The sequence below is a fragment of the Semicossyphus pulcher genome, unplaced genomic scaffold (genome assembly GCF_022749685.1).
Source record: "Semicossyphus pulcher isolate SPU_LCO1_2020_fin unplaced genomic scaffold, fSemPul1.0.p SCAF_15, whole genome shotgun sequence".
Lineage (NCBI taxonomy): Eukaryota > Metazoa > Chordata > Actinopteri > Labriformes > Labridae > Semicossyphus > Semicossyphus pulcher.
The window spans coordinates 25289447-25302713 of NW_027211659.1; the positions used below are offsets into that span (position 1 = coordinate 25289447).

At 41.4% G+C, this 13267-nt stretch overlaps 1 protein-coding gene across 1 annotated transcript in view; it reads left to right on the plus strand.

The window, feature by feature from the left end:
* The window catches only part of hecw2a (HECT, C2 and WW domain containing E3 ubiquitin protein ligase 2a), a 39951-nt gene extending 26821 nt beyond the window's left edge, over positions 1–13130 (plus strand). The window contains exons 25-29 of the mRNA XM_069663156.1: positions 69–215; positions 3442–3556; positions 5484–5569; positions 6660–6772; positions 9917–13130. Coding sequence (XP_069519257.1) covers positions 69–215; positions 3442–3556; positions 5484–5569; positions 6660–6772; positions 9917–10028 — 573 coding nt within the window. The 3' untranslated portion in view covers positions 10029–13130. The remainder of the gene's footprint in view (positions 1–68; positions 216–3441; positions 3557–5483; positions 5570–6659; positions 6773–9916) is intronic.
* Positions 13131–13267: the final 137 nt, after the last annotated feature.

Genomic DNA, 13267 nt, shown 5'->3' on the forward strand with positions numbered 1-13267 from the left:
CAATTATACCAAAATACCAGAAAAACCTTTTGATAATCAAGTCAAAATGTGCCTGTGTGCCTTTGCAGATCACAGAGAGAGAGCTGAAGCCGGGCGGGGCTGGTATCCCCGTCTCAGAGAAGAACAAGAAGGAGTACATTGAGCGGATGGTGAAGTGGCGTATAGAGAGAGGAGTTGCCCAGCAGACGGAGAGCCTGGTCCGAGGCTTCTACGAGGTACGGCACTTACCATCAGTATAAATGAGCTGTGAACCCCTCCTGTAAGGACGGAGAGGAAGATTTCCTTCTTTAAAGCACATAATGGCTGTTATATACGCTTTGACAGGATCGTTGATCAATACCAATGACGCAGTGTGTTTGCGTCACTGAATCAGGAGCTGAGAAATCCTTTTTTTTTCTAAGGAGCATCCGTCCAACCACACTCCATTTACATCTGGCATTTTCAATGGTGGATGAAGAGGTCTTGGCTCGAAAGGCTAAAAATAGTTCAATAAATCAGGACGAAAGAGCAAAAGACAAAGCATTGAGTGCGATTCAACTACAACATGATATATTAACTCCTCACCAGACATCTGTGCTTGACCTTTGCTTGACCTGTTTGATCAATTAACGTAGAAGCCATTTATTACTTAGTAGCACATATTTCATGCCTGTTATGATTTCAACGAACGTCAGTGTTCCTATGCAGTAAGGAAAGTATGGACTTTGATTTAAATAGGAAGAGTTTAGAAAAGAAAAGAGGTGTAAAAACATTTGTTGCTCCTGTTCTGGTTTGTAGATGAAATAAATTGGTCATACTGGCTGAGTGATGGTAGCCAAAATATTTAATGCTGCATGAAAGAGCGTGTGTTTGATGTCTCTCAAAGCAAGGCAAGAAGTATGTCGGAAGTATGTAAGAGCTGCCTCTATGTCTGCACATCACAGCCGTCTCTCCAAGTCCCTCTTAACTGACCCACATCCAGACATCTGCGACCAAATATCTTTGAAATGCACATGAGCAGTACAGAAGATTAAATATCACAAAATATTAAGCTTATATAAGAGTGTTTATGACTCATTCAGTGATGAAGTAAACAGATTATCTTTAGGGAACCTTTACAGCTGTTTTGATTTATTAGTATTTTCCATGAGGGGCGGCTGTGGCTCAGGGGTAGAGTGGGTCGTCTCTCAATCGAAAGGTTGGTGGTTTGATCCCTGGCTGCTACAGTCTACATGTTGAAGTGTCCTTGAGTAAGACAGTGAACCCCAAATTGCTTCTGAATGCATAGCCCTCGGCGTATGCATGTGCAGAGATCCTGATTTGAGATTAGCACAGTAGCCTCTGCCATCAGTATGTGAAAGGGTGAATGTGACATGAAGAGTAAAAGTGCTTTGAATAAGATAAGATAACCTTTATTGATCCCCCATTGGGGGAAATTAACTTGTTACAACAGCTCAGAAAACAGTGATAGATAGTATATACAAACAATAATAGTAAGATAGTAACAACAACAACAACAACAAGACATAAAGATGTTATAGTAAAAATAACAATTATTAAATAAATATATACATTATTTACACCTTTTTACTTTTATATTTAGATATGGATGGAAGATGCACATGAATATTGTACAGGTGATTTTAATACACACATGGTGAGTAATATTTTGCTTTTTTACATTGAAATTGAGTTTTAGTGCACAGTATGAAAATACAGAAAATAATTGCATAATAACTGAATAACTGAATAATATACATACATATATACATCAGCGTACTTATACATGTATAAACATACATATAAACATATACTGTATATAGGTAGTGAGTGAGGGGGGCATTACTGACAGAGAGAATTGTTGTTATTATTCACATAGCTGTCGTGATGTTGGTGTTAGAGTCTGACTGCAGATGGGAGGAATGACCTGCAGTAGCGCTCCTTCTTGCAGGGCGGGTGTCTCAGTCTGCTGCTGAAGGAGCTGCTTAAAGGAGCAGTTCGGCCCTGGAAAAAGCCACCGTCAGTCAAAGCTGGTGTAATCGATAGAAACAATAATATTTGCAATTGGCGCCATAGCTGTGGAGAAAGTTGTACAAACAGCTTGCTCCTGGGACACCCAGCGTGCATTGCGACCCTCCTTCTAAAAGGAACGGCCCAGCGAGAGATGCTGGAGTGAAACACTACCGTTTTACTGCAGGTAATGACTCAGAGAGGTACATAATCTGAAATATGATGAGAATATACCAGTGGATCGTCTAAAAAATCTTCAGGTCTGCAGTCTACATTTCAAACCTGACGATTTTGAACGAGACATGACATCGGAGGCGGGCGTCCTAGATTGAGGAAGTGTAGTTTAGCGAGCTCCCTGGCCTCCGCCAGATGACGGGTTTTACGTTGTTTGGTGGAGGTTTTCCAGGGCCCATTGGAGAAGCGGATAGCGTCCTCCAACGGCACATAGAAAAAATGGATTTTTTTTCCTACCATAATGGCATTAGCTCCCCATAATAGCGTGAAAGGACTGAGGTTGAAAAGCCCTTGAAGACCCTGCTCTGAAGACTAGAAAAGCGCTATATAAATGCAGTCAATTTACCATTTACCATGAATCTATTCAACATATGTGGCTGTACGGACGTCATGTTCAGTTCTTTTTTATAAAAAGAATTTAAAAAGGAGGAAAAAATAAAAAATGTCATTCAATATTAAAGAGAAAATATTAAGGGTATACAGGTGAGCGTATGTCCCTTTTTTCCACCTTGAAGTCTCGGAATTCGTTTCCAGCACAGTCTGGAATTCTGAAATGAAAAGCGCAGGAATGTACAGTATGAAGTTATTTATATAACAAGCTGCATGTTTAGGTGTTGCGCACCGCTGGGTTTATATAGAAGAGCATGTCTGGAGTGGTCTGTTTAAACTCGGCATAATGACAGGTGCACGTGTGTGTGTGAAATATCTGTTATGGTAAGACTGAGACATCATTTCAGTTAATAGCTGTGCAAAGATGGATGTTGGCTCCTGATATCCTGCAGGTCTCCATGCTGTGGAGGCTTAGCTTGAAAAATTAAATCAAGTGGGGACTGTAGTCTGGACTGGTGCTCATATTCTGCTGTTTCTCATGTGTTTTCATAAATGGTACAAACCACAACCCCTGCTTAAGTACTTTGCCTCACAGGGGGACAGATTACTGGGTCTTTGTGTGCTACATGTGTGAATGTGAGTTATGAGGCCACGGTTTGTTAAACAAATCCAATCCAACATTTGCTGTAAACAAAATGATGGAAACTTTCCTACAAAAGTGTTTATCCCACCGCCATCTGTGTCACTTTGTTTTCCACTGTAAGGATCTTCTCTAACTCTCTCCTCTCAGTGCTTCTAAATACCTCAAACAGTCTGATGTTTGTGAGAGCCTGTGATAAAAGAAAAGGCTGTTCCATAAGTTGGACCTTATGTTCATGTCTTTGTTAGGTGGTGGACGTGCGACTGGTGTCCGTGTTTGATGCCAGGGAGCTGGAGCTGGTGATTGCGGGCACTGCAGAGATCGACCTGGCAGACTGGAGGAACAACACAGAGTACAGAGGAGGTATGTAAGAGCTGCAGGGGAGCAATGAGCCAACAGAGCAGAGATGTAGATGAAAAGTGTTCATGGCACGCAGACAGCAAGGTGAGACAAAACTAAGCAAAGTCAAATGGAAACACTGGCTTATGTTCAAGTGACATATTCATTCACAAGTTGGAGCTGCAACTTCTGACTCCAGGACACTTTTTCTTGTTTCCTGTGAAGAAAGTTTTCCTGATACTTTGCATTAAATATTACAAAGAATCAGATTTCAGCTGTATGCACGTGTTGGATGGTCTGCCTTGTCCACACGTAGACGAAAACACTGACGTACGCTTATTCACAAGTCTATTTTAGGTATGCTTCCCTCGTACTTTCTAACCTACATCCGACAGAAGAGTACAGGGGCTTACAATCTTCAGTCCCAGGACATATTCTTACTCTCTGTCCCCAAGTTCAGAACTGACCAGGGGAAAAGGTGTTTAAGTTTACTGCTCCCTACACTTACACGAATTACAAAAAGAACAGAAACTTAGGGAACTTGTCTCATTTGATGCTTTAAGGTGATCATGAATAACATGGAGGCATGTATATTGTACCATTGAGTGGTAGCTAGACGGATGGAGGAAGAACGAGGATGTGCGTTCAACAGAGCCCAGATTTATTTCCTTCTTGCAGCAGCAGCTAACCCGAGGTTGAGGTCTCCCCGGAAAAACAACAAACAGGTCGGCTAACTGCTTTCCTCGCTTAGCTCTCGCTCGCTCGACATGTGTCTTCTTTCCCCCAGAACCCCAAACTCCCGCTTAATAGTAGCTTTATCACGATGACTCCATCTTCCCTCCCCTGGAACTATATCTCAGCCAATTGCCCACCACGATGGACACCTCCCTTAATAACCACCTGCAAAACAAGACATAACATACGCAGACATAAACAAGAACTTATACCCAGTGTTACAATATGATTGTGGTCGATTTAGACAAATATTTGATGGTTTCTACTGTTATTTCGTGTCTTCTATTGTATTACAGTGACGCATCCTGTTCTATGTTTGTATGTATGGCCGCTCATTGCTTGTTATACAATGTTATGCCCCACCCTAAGGCGGCCCTATGGGGCTAACAACTGTCCACAATCTGACCCAGAAGAACCACGTGAAACACCTTAAAACACTTAAATATATGGGATTTATTAAGGGAGAATCAAACAACCAAATCATTAACTGAAGTCAACTGAAAATCAACCAAAACACAGCAACACAAAAACCCTGCTGAGAGGCAGAACCACAGCAGTCCCCACTCCAGAAGCCTCTGCTTCTGGATGTCAGTGCCGGTGTCTTAAATACTGCTCCAAGGCCAGGTGCACCTCATTAGCAATCAGATTCACCTGCAGTGGGTAGGACAACATAAAGGGAAAAAGGGACAAACAGAACAGGGAACACGTTCAGCCGTAACGTATGACAGATAGTTAACTTTGAGAAATCATTTCATTTAATATTTAACAACTGCATTAGGCTTCACTGTGATGCACTTCGTAATGAGCAGTTTAATCTATGGGGAGTTATTCGTTTTAATTATTGTAATAGATATTGTGTTCAGTACAATCATTGAAGCGCCACTGTCCAAACCATTTATAAGAGATCACATTAAAAGGCTTTTTAAAGGTCTGGCCAATCCCAGTTGAGAAGCCGCCAGCAGCAAGTAAGACAAGAGAACTCAATCTGACAATCGGCCATGACTCACTGCGAGGCTCTTTTAATAGAGGAATCGACTGAGACGGACCAAACGGCTCCAGCCATTAAACATTAAACAGCAGAGCCCATTCAAAAATCACACAGGAGATGCGAGTGAGAGATGGGAGGTGGAGAGGAGAGCAGCGAGGAACAGAAGGGACGGAGGCCTTATTTGTTATTCATCTGACTCATGCACCATCATCATCTATCTCCCCTCAGGTTACCATGACAACCACATAGTGATTCGCTGGTTCTGGGCAGCTGTGGAGAGGTTCAACAATGAGCAGAGGCTGAGACTGCTGCAGGTACGGCACGTGGGTGACCGCATGCACACAGGCTGCCCTCGTGTGGAGGCCGGGGGCGCTGCAGGCACTGCAGAGTCGTGTTTGAGACTGCAGAGAGATGTGACTTAAATCTAACCAGCATTACTAGATAGATTACACATTTCCATCTGATTTTCTGATTTCATAGGAGACAAACAAATCTCAGTTAAAGGGATATTCTGGGATTTTTTAACCAGGGCATAATTTTATTTTTTATTTTTTTACATATTTTGAGCTCTTAATAACTAATAGGTTAAATCACGTTTTTGGAATTGTTCCAGATGATTGCCTCAGCCTTCAGCTGCCACAGGGCTGTGATGGCAGCAATGTAAATCTTACAGGAAATGGAGCTTGATTCAAAAACCTCAACTAAAAGTGCTTGTTTTGCCGCTGGCAGGCTCAGTATGATATTCTAAGTGTCTGACATCATAACAGAAGTGATCTCTACAGAGATAGGGACAAAGTAAGATGCTTTTTGGAAACCATAAACAGTCATTGCCTCCATTTGTTTTAAGGCTACCAGACTCCACTGACAAAATCAGTCATTCTACCTCATAGATCACAGCAGTTGTTGCCTCAATTAGTTCATTATTGTGAGTTTCACATGCATTGTTTTGGATCAGAACAGAATATATTTAAAGCATCAAGGTCACACAATAATGAAAATAAAAAAATAAGTCTGTGAGGTAAAATAGCTGTTTTTGTGAATAGAGTCTGGTGGTTTTGAAGAGTGCAATGTAACTTCTGTATTTGTTTTTTAAAAAAAAACACACCTTACTCTGAAACCAAAAGCACTTTGGGGTAGGGATCTTCGTCAGTAATGATGCCAGGCATTAGGAATAACAATCTGAGCCTGTGTGTGGCAAAAAAGCACTTCAAGCTGTTGAATGTTGAAACCATTTCACAGTTGCCAGCTGAAGCAATTTAATGGGGATTTTTCCCAAACAGTTTGAACCTACTCGTCAATACCACACACCAAAAGTTAAAACAATAACATCAAAAATAATAACATTGTTTTTTTTCTGTTGCTGCTTTTATACTTTGTGTGAATTTGTTGCTTTCTTCTCCCCAGTTTGTAACAGGCACCTCCAGTATTCCCTACGAGGGATTTGCCTCGTTACGGGGCAGTAATGGACCGCGCAGATTCTGTGTGGAGAAGTGGGGCAAAATCACCTCCTTACCCAGGTGGGTTTGAAATGAATCTTTCTTAGGTTGACAACTGTTTTTCTTTTCCATATTTATAGTTGATGTCAGCCTTTAGTAGAAAAACTCAACAGTGACTATTATACAAAATGAATGAATCTGAGTGATAGCTTCAGTGCACACAATACGTCATAAAACATGTATTGCCACATGCACAAAAATCCTCTCCTCTCGGGGCATTATTTCCCATTACAATCAGCTAATGCACCAACATGTGCATTTTTAGAGACACAGAAGACACTGAATCATTATGAATCTTAGGGATTAGACATTCTGTCTACCAACAATTCTACCTCTATAATTACATATTGTATGAATCCTGTTAGCCTATAATGCAATTAAGATTTCATACAATTAAGGTATCCTCTCATCTAATTTCTATCTGGTGCTGTCTCCTTCTTCAGGTTTCTTTATTTAGGTCTAAATGTCCTAAATTTGCAGCTTCTGATAACACTTTAAAGCGCTAATCTCGAAGATCTCAGTTTTGTTCTCTTCGTGGCACCTGTGGCGGTAAAAGGTAATTGCAGGAGCACACTTCCCAGATATCCAGACAGTGCTGCATGTGTGACGTCCACGGTTGGCTCCAGTTGTAACTCTTGATTTTCCTGGCTGACGGTCGCTTTCCTTTTCAGACTGTTTGCTTCATCTGAGCGTCGAGTTTGTTTCTTTTTCTTTGGATTTTCACTTATTTTTGAAGTTGTATCTGTAGTCATCAATCTTTTCTTAGTTTGTTTAGCCATAGTAGATTACTGCTTACTTGCGACACTTGCAGAGACCGGAAAGGCAAGGCAAGACAAGTTTATTTATAAAGCACCATTCATACATAGAGCAATTCAGAGTGCTTTACACAGTTGAAAACAGAGCATTAAACACATTAAAAGAAAAGCATTAAAATATAAAACAGATCCGGTCAGAACAATGCAACAGTATACTGAATGACAGTTCCCTGAACTTTTTCCTCTTGGGTCCCAGACCCTGGAGTCCCAGACTCCTACTGCTGCAATATTCGATCTTCCATTATATTTTAAAGATGGGAAATAGATTAAAATCTAAGATCAATTCGAAATAATTAAATATTGATTATAAAGGTAACAAAAATATATAAATTAAAATAATTTTAAAGGTATAAGATCAATTAAAATAAGTCATTAATATTTTTAAAATAGCAGAAGTGCAGACAAGAGGTGCATAGTTTAAATAATTGACCCATTAGAGAGTAAAGTAGGCAGTGTGAAAAAGGTAGCTTTGACTTGAAGGTGGTCAGAGTCTGGGCGTGTCTAACATCATCTGAGAGATTATTCCAGGTCTGTGCTGCATGATAACAAAACGCTGCTTCACCGTGTTTTGTTCTAACTCTTGGGATGACTAGTAGGCCAGCCCCAGATGTTCTCAGAGTCCTAGATGGTTCATATGTCACAAGCATATCAGAGATGTATTTGGGCGCTGAGCCACAGAGAGCCTTATAGACAAGCATTGAAACTTTGAAATCAATTCTCTGAGTTACAGGTAGCCAGTGTAAGGATGTGAAAACTGGAGAATTAGTGTGTAAACTTAGTAATTAAGTGTAATAAACCTTTAAACGTTTTATAGAATTAGTATTTGGGTGTAATAAACCTTTAAACGTTTTATAGAATTAGTATTTGGGTGTAATAAACCTTTAAACTTTTCATAGAATTAATATTTGGGTGTAATAAACCTTTAAGCGTTGTATAGAATTTGTATTTGGGTGTAATAAACCTTTAAAACCAGAAGTTGTATGACAAAAAGTGGTATTTTGGCAGAACACTGCCTTAGTTGCTGTTCTACATCCATGCAATAGGTGGCACTGTCACAAAAACACAAGGGTACTAGAGAAGTGGTCCCAGAACTGCGGTGCTCAATTTTCCTAACTGCACTGAATCAACATACACCATTACATCAAAATAAATACTTTTTAAATGCTTTTTTAAAAAAAAATTTTTTATTTAATTTAATTTTAATGGCCGGATTAAAAATGTGGGAAGAAACCGGAGCACCCGGAGTAAACCCTGAAAAGAGGAAAAAGAAGAAAAATGGGGAGATACAATGACACTCCTTATCTCCTCCTGTAACCACTCCTATCACTCTCCAACTGATATCTCTTCTGATTCTTCTTCTTCTTCTTCTTCTTCTGGCTGATCTTCTGACCGTTATCCTGATCGTTCTGACTTTTCTCCTGCTTGATCATCTGGATGTTATCCTGCTTGTTCATCTGCCTCATCTTCTGAGTCTTCATCTGCCTGTTCTTCTTAATCTTCTTCTGCTTGTTCTTCTGACTCATCTGCCTATTTATTCCCGCTTTCTTGTTGGGAAGAGTTCCAGCTGATCGTGATCGAGTTTTGCTGTTGTCACAGGCTGGCTCATTAACAGGGAAGGAAGTTGGCAGATCTGAAGATGAGCAGAGAGCGAGAAGAGGAAGTTCATGCCACTCACTACTTGACTGACTATTTAAAATAGTAGATCTTATAATGGGGCTTTGCTCGAGAATCTCTCTCTGTTGGCTAAATGGGACCAAGTCTCTGCGGTGGCGCCTTCCATTTATTGCCTCTTCTATGTTGTTAGACATACGAAAGACAAAAACTTCCGAGCGCTGAAAAGGATGTGCAGAAGCAGTCATGTTGCCACGGTCATGATTATCAGCTATGAATTCACAAGTGAACACCATCCTCTGGACAGAAGAGTGCTGATCTATTGTCTAGCAGGTAGCAAGAGGAAGAAGTTCAAGCCTCTCACTAGTAGACTGATTACTCTCAGGTACAACGGTGCTCGCTGTCTCGAGAATGTCTCTCTTCCCACTAAGACAGTCCAAGCCTCTGTGGTGGAGATCATCCTCATGCAGCAACCTGAGACCATCAAACCCTACAGGGCTTCAAGTTGAACTGCACACTGTGTAAAACTCAATCACTGTCATGATCAGTACAGGCCTTGTTTACAGTTTTGGGTGGAGGTCTTATACTGGAGACTGTTATATTTTACCTCTCTGACAATGTTGATCATAACTGACCATTGTTGTATTTGTGAATGCAGAATTGATTTCAATGTTATGGATCACGTAATATATCTATGTCTTATGATTGACCTCACATCTTTCTGTGTTTGTCTTCGTAGGGCTCACACTTGCTTTAATCGCCTAGACCTCCCTCCGTACCCCTCCTTCTCCATGCTCTACGAGAAGCTGGTCACTGCTGTGGAGGAGACGAGCACGTTTGGCTTGGAATAATCAGCTGGGAGAGAAAACCATCTGGATATCCACCTTTCTCACAAGGAAGGAGAAAACCTGGAAAATAAAACTTAATATCCTCAAAAGGCAACTAACCCCTCCCTGTGGATAACTCTGCTGTGTTTTACGACTGGCTTTTCGTCACTCAGCACGCAGGCTTCGATCCGATTCTCTGCCTTTCTCTCACATATCAAACAGACGACGGTGGCGTGAACACCGCCTGGAAGGAAGGCGGAGAATCGGAGGATGGTTTGACAGCTCTACAGTACAATTTCTTGTTTTCATGGTTATCTTTGTTCATTGAGCCACATGTGTGCTTTATCTCTTCAGTTAATGGCCTTGTTTACTGGATTTCTAGCACCCCCCACCTCCTCTTCCTCTTCCTTCCTACTCGAACTGCACCTCAGAGACAGCTGCTCAAATCTGCTAAGCTCCCTTCTCCCTCCTTGGACCTCTAAACTGTGTCCTCTCTGCACTGGGGCTGCGTCATTATGAACTATAATACACATACACAAATCACCTTTGCACAAAATACACAAACATTATCTTTTTTTTAATGCTGCAAACTGGTGTTTCCCCTGATATTTTTTTATTGGAATGAAAAGAGGTGACACTTTAGTTGTGACTTTTAGATGTTGGCTGGCCCTCTTTGCCTGTTTGTGAGCAGGGGAAACACTAGTGTGCACAAACACACATTCAAACACATACACAACACACATAAAAACAGTTGTTTTAAGAGTGAAAATGTACTTTATTCACATTTTTGATTCCTGAAAAAGGGGGAAAAATCAACAAAGAAATCTTTGGTGAGATTTACAGACGGTGTCATGAACCCATTGTGATCATGACGACAGGTTCTGGTCAGGACTGTTACATCGATACAGCGACGTCAGAGCTCTGAAGACACGTGAGACATGCAGCCATGTTTCTGCATATTAACAACCAGTGTCATATACACAAACACATGCATACAGTATTACAGCATTAGCCTCGATGCTGTGAATGCACTTTCTTACAGTGCAACTCTCACTCCAGAATACAGATACATTTACCAACAGGCAAACAGAAGTGCAGGGTTCCTGTCTGTCAAACCTTTCTACACATTCATCATGAGCAATAGATGCATTTTCTCACACAGACAGATGACATCCCCTCATAACTATGACACACAGCGTCCTTCTCACTGATATAATCGCCTCCCACGCCATGAAAGTGATGAATGTACCAAATAAGTGACTGAATGTATGAACCTCAAACGACTGTCTTCGGCCCCCGAGGAGAGGAAATACAAAAAGAAGCGGCGGGAGATGAAATCAAATGTGACGTGGTTCCTTGAGGAATGAGGACGGCTTCACTCGATGTTTAGCACCGGATCAGGCCTTGTTTAAAGCTGAAAGGACACGAGCCTGGTGCCGCCCAGGTAGCTTGTTTACGGTGCAGTTATGGGATCTTTCTAGTGCCTCTTTGGTTTTCCTGACCATGAAGTGAAATTTCATAAGGGAAGCTGTTTTATTTCCCTCCACAAGTTTGACCAGATCCATGTGTCTCTCAAATCAAAGATGGGGAAACTGAAGGAGCTGCTGTTTAAGTTCCCTTAACAGATATCAACAGTAGGGGGCAGTATGGTGTGCTCTTATGTCTATGGCACATTCAAAGCAAAGAACTGGCAAAAAACTTCCTGAGTGACCTGTCCAGGTGTTAAAGTGATGTTCAAAGGAACAAGCATCGGCCTTAAGGGCTGTATGGATATTGTACTTTAGAACTTTTGGCATACAAGTCCATGCCAGACAATAGTTTGTCTTGAAAGCATGTGATAAAAACATTTCTCTAACTCTTAAGTGCACGACCCTCACACACTGTCTTACATGCACACAAACACACACACACACGCACACACACACACACACACACACACACACTAATACACATACTTGTTTTCTATGGGGTGCATGCAAGATTACACCTACTGTACAGAGTCCTGTTGGAGTTAGACCACAGGGGCTGGGATAGAGCAAGAGAGCCTGACATGTGATGCAACATGTGGAGGCACACCTTCCTATCCCAGCTCCCCCTCTCCCAGTCCAATACTGCATGCGGGATCTCCTCTGTCGGCTCTGTGAGCTGTGCTGGGGTAGAAACCCCTAGATGGCGTTGTGTACTAGCTCGATATTGCATGCTGAAATAGTGCAACACTGTCCTTACTAGCTTTTTTTGCATGAGGATATCGCTATCATTCAGAAAAAGGGGTGAGGGAGCTGGTCAAGTTGTATCACTTTGGTTGTGGCGCTCACTTGAGGCATGCGTCTTTATGCTTACCTGGCACTGTCATACCCTGAGTGTTACGCTCAGGGGAGCAGGGTGTAGGAAAATAGGTGCTTTCGTCACTTAGTTTTAGCTCTGGGAATGGACAACGTGTGAATGCTGTAGTTTGTTTTCTCTATGACAGTGTAACGGCGAGTATCTCGGCAGCATGTTTCAAAGGTGTTGTTACTTTCACATGTGCGTGTCTGCCTATCTTAGTAATAGGTCGATGGTTATGGTTCATTGCTCGTGAGTCAGTGATGAATCAATAGGGCTGTTTTGATTTTGTGAAACGTGAGAGCACATGTACGTGTACCATGTGTGCGGTCCTGTTTGTCTCTTTGTATATAAATGTATATGTATGTCTGTCCTCTTGTGTGTGTATAAATATATATTTTGCACCGAATGTACCAAAGGTTTGGGGCTTGCAAAGTCAACCATTAGGCCTGCTCTCTCTTTCAGTCTAACACACACATCCCACCTGTGGCTTCTGCCGAACCCTTACAGAGATCACCTCATGTTTGCTTGACGGGCAGTTTTACAGCATGGGCAACAACGCTTCACATTAGAATATAGTTCATTCACTCGGTCAGTTTGATGTTTTCTGCTGCAGAAGACTGGTAAGATTGACAACTTGCTTCACATCCAAATGAAGACCGCTGCACCTCTCGTCTTTCCTTCTTCATTTCTGACAGGACCCGGCTCCAGTTTTCAGAATTCCACTCTATGCAAAGCTCCTGTATGTGTGTCTCCATTTCACCCCAATGATTGTAATAAAAGAGAAAATATGGCAAATTTTGATCAATGATACATGTTCCTTATTTGTTTTTGTTTTTTTACAGGAGTTTTAAACCAATTGAATGGCTAAATAACAAAATGGATTAACTATAGTACATATAGTACACAAAACATGGCTTTTTAGAAAACACTTTTTCATA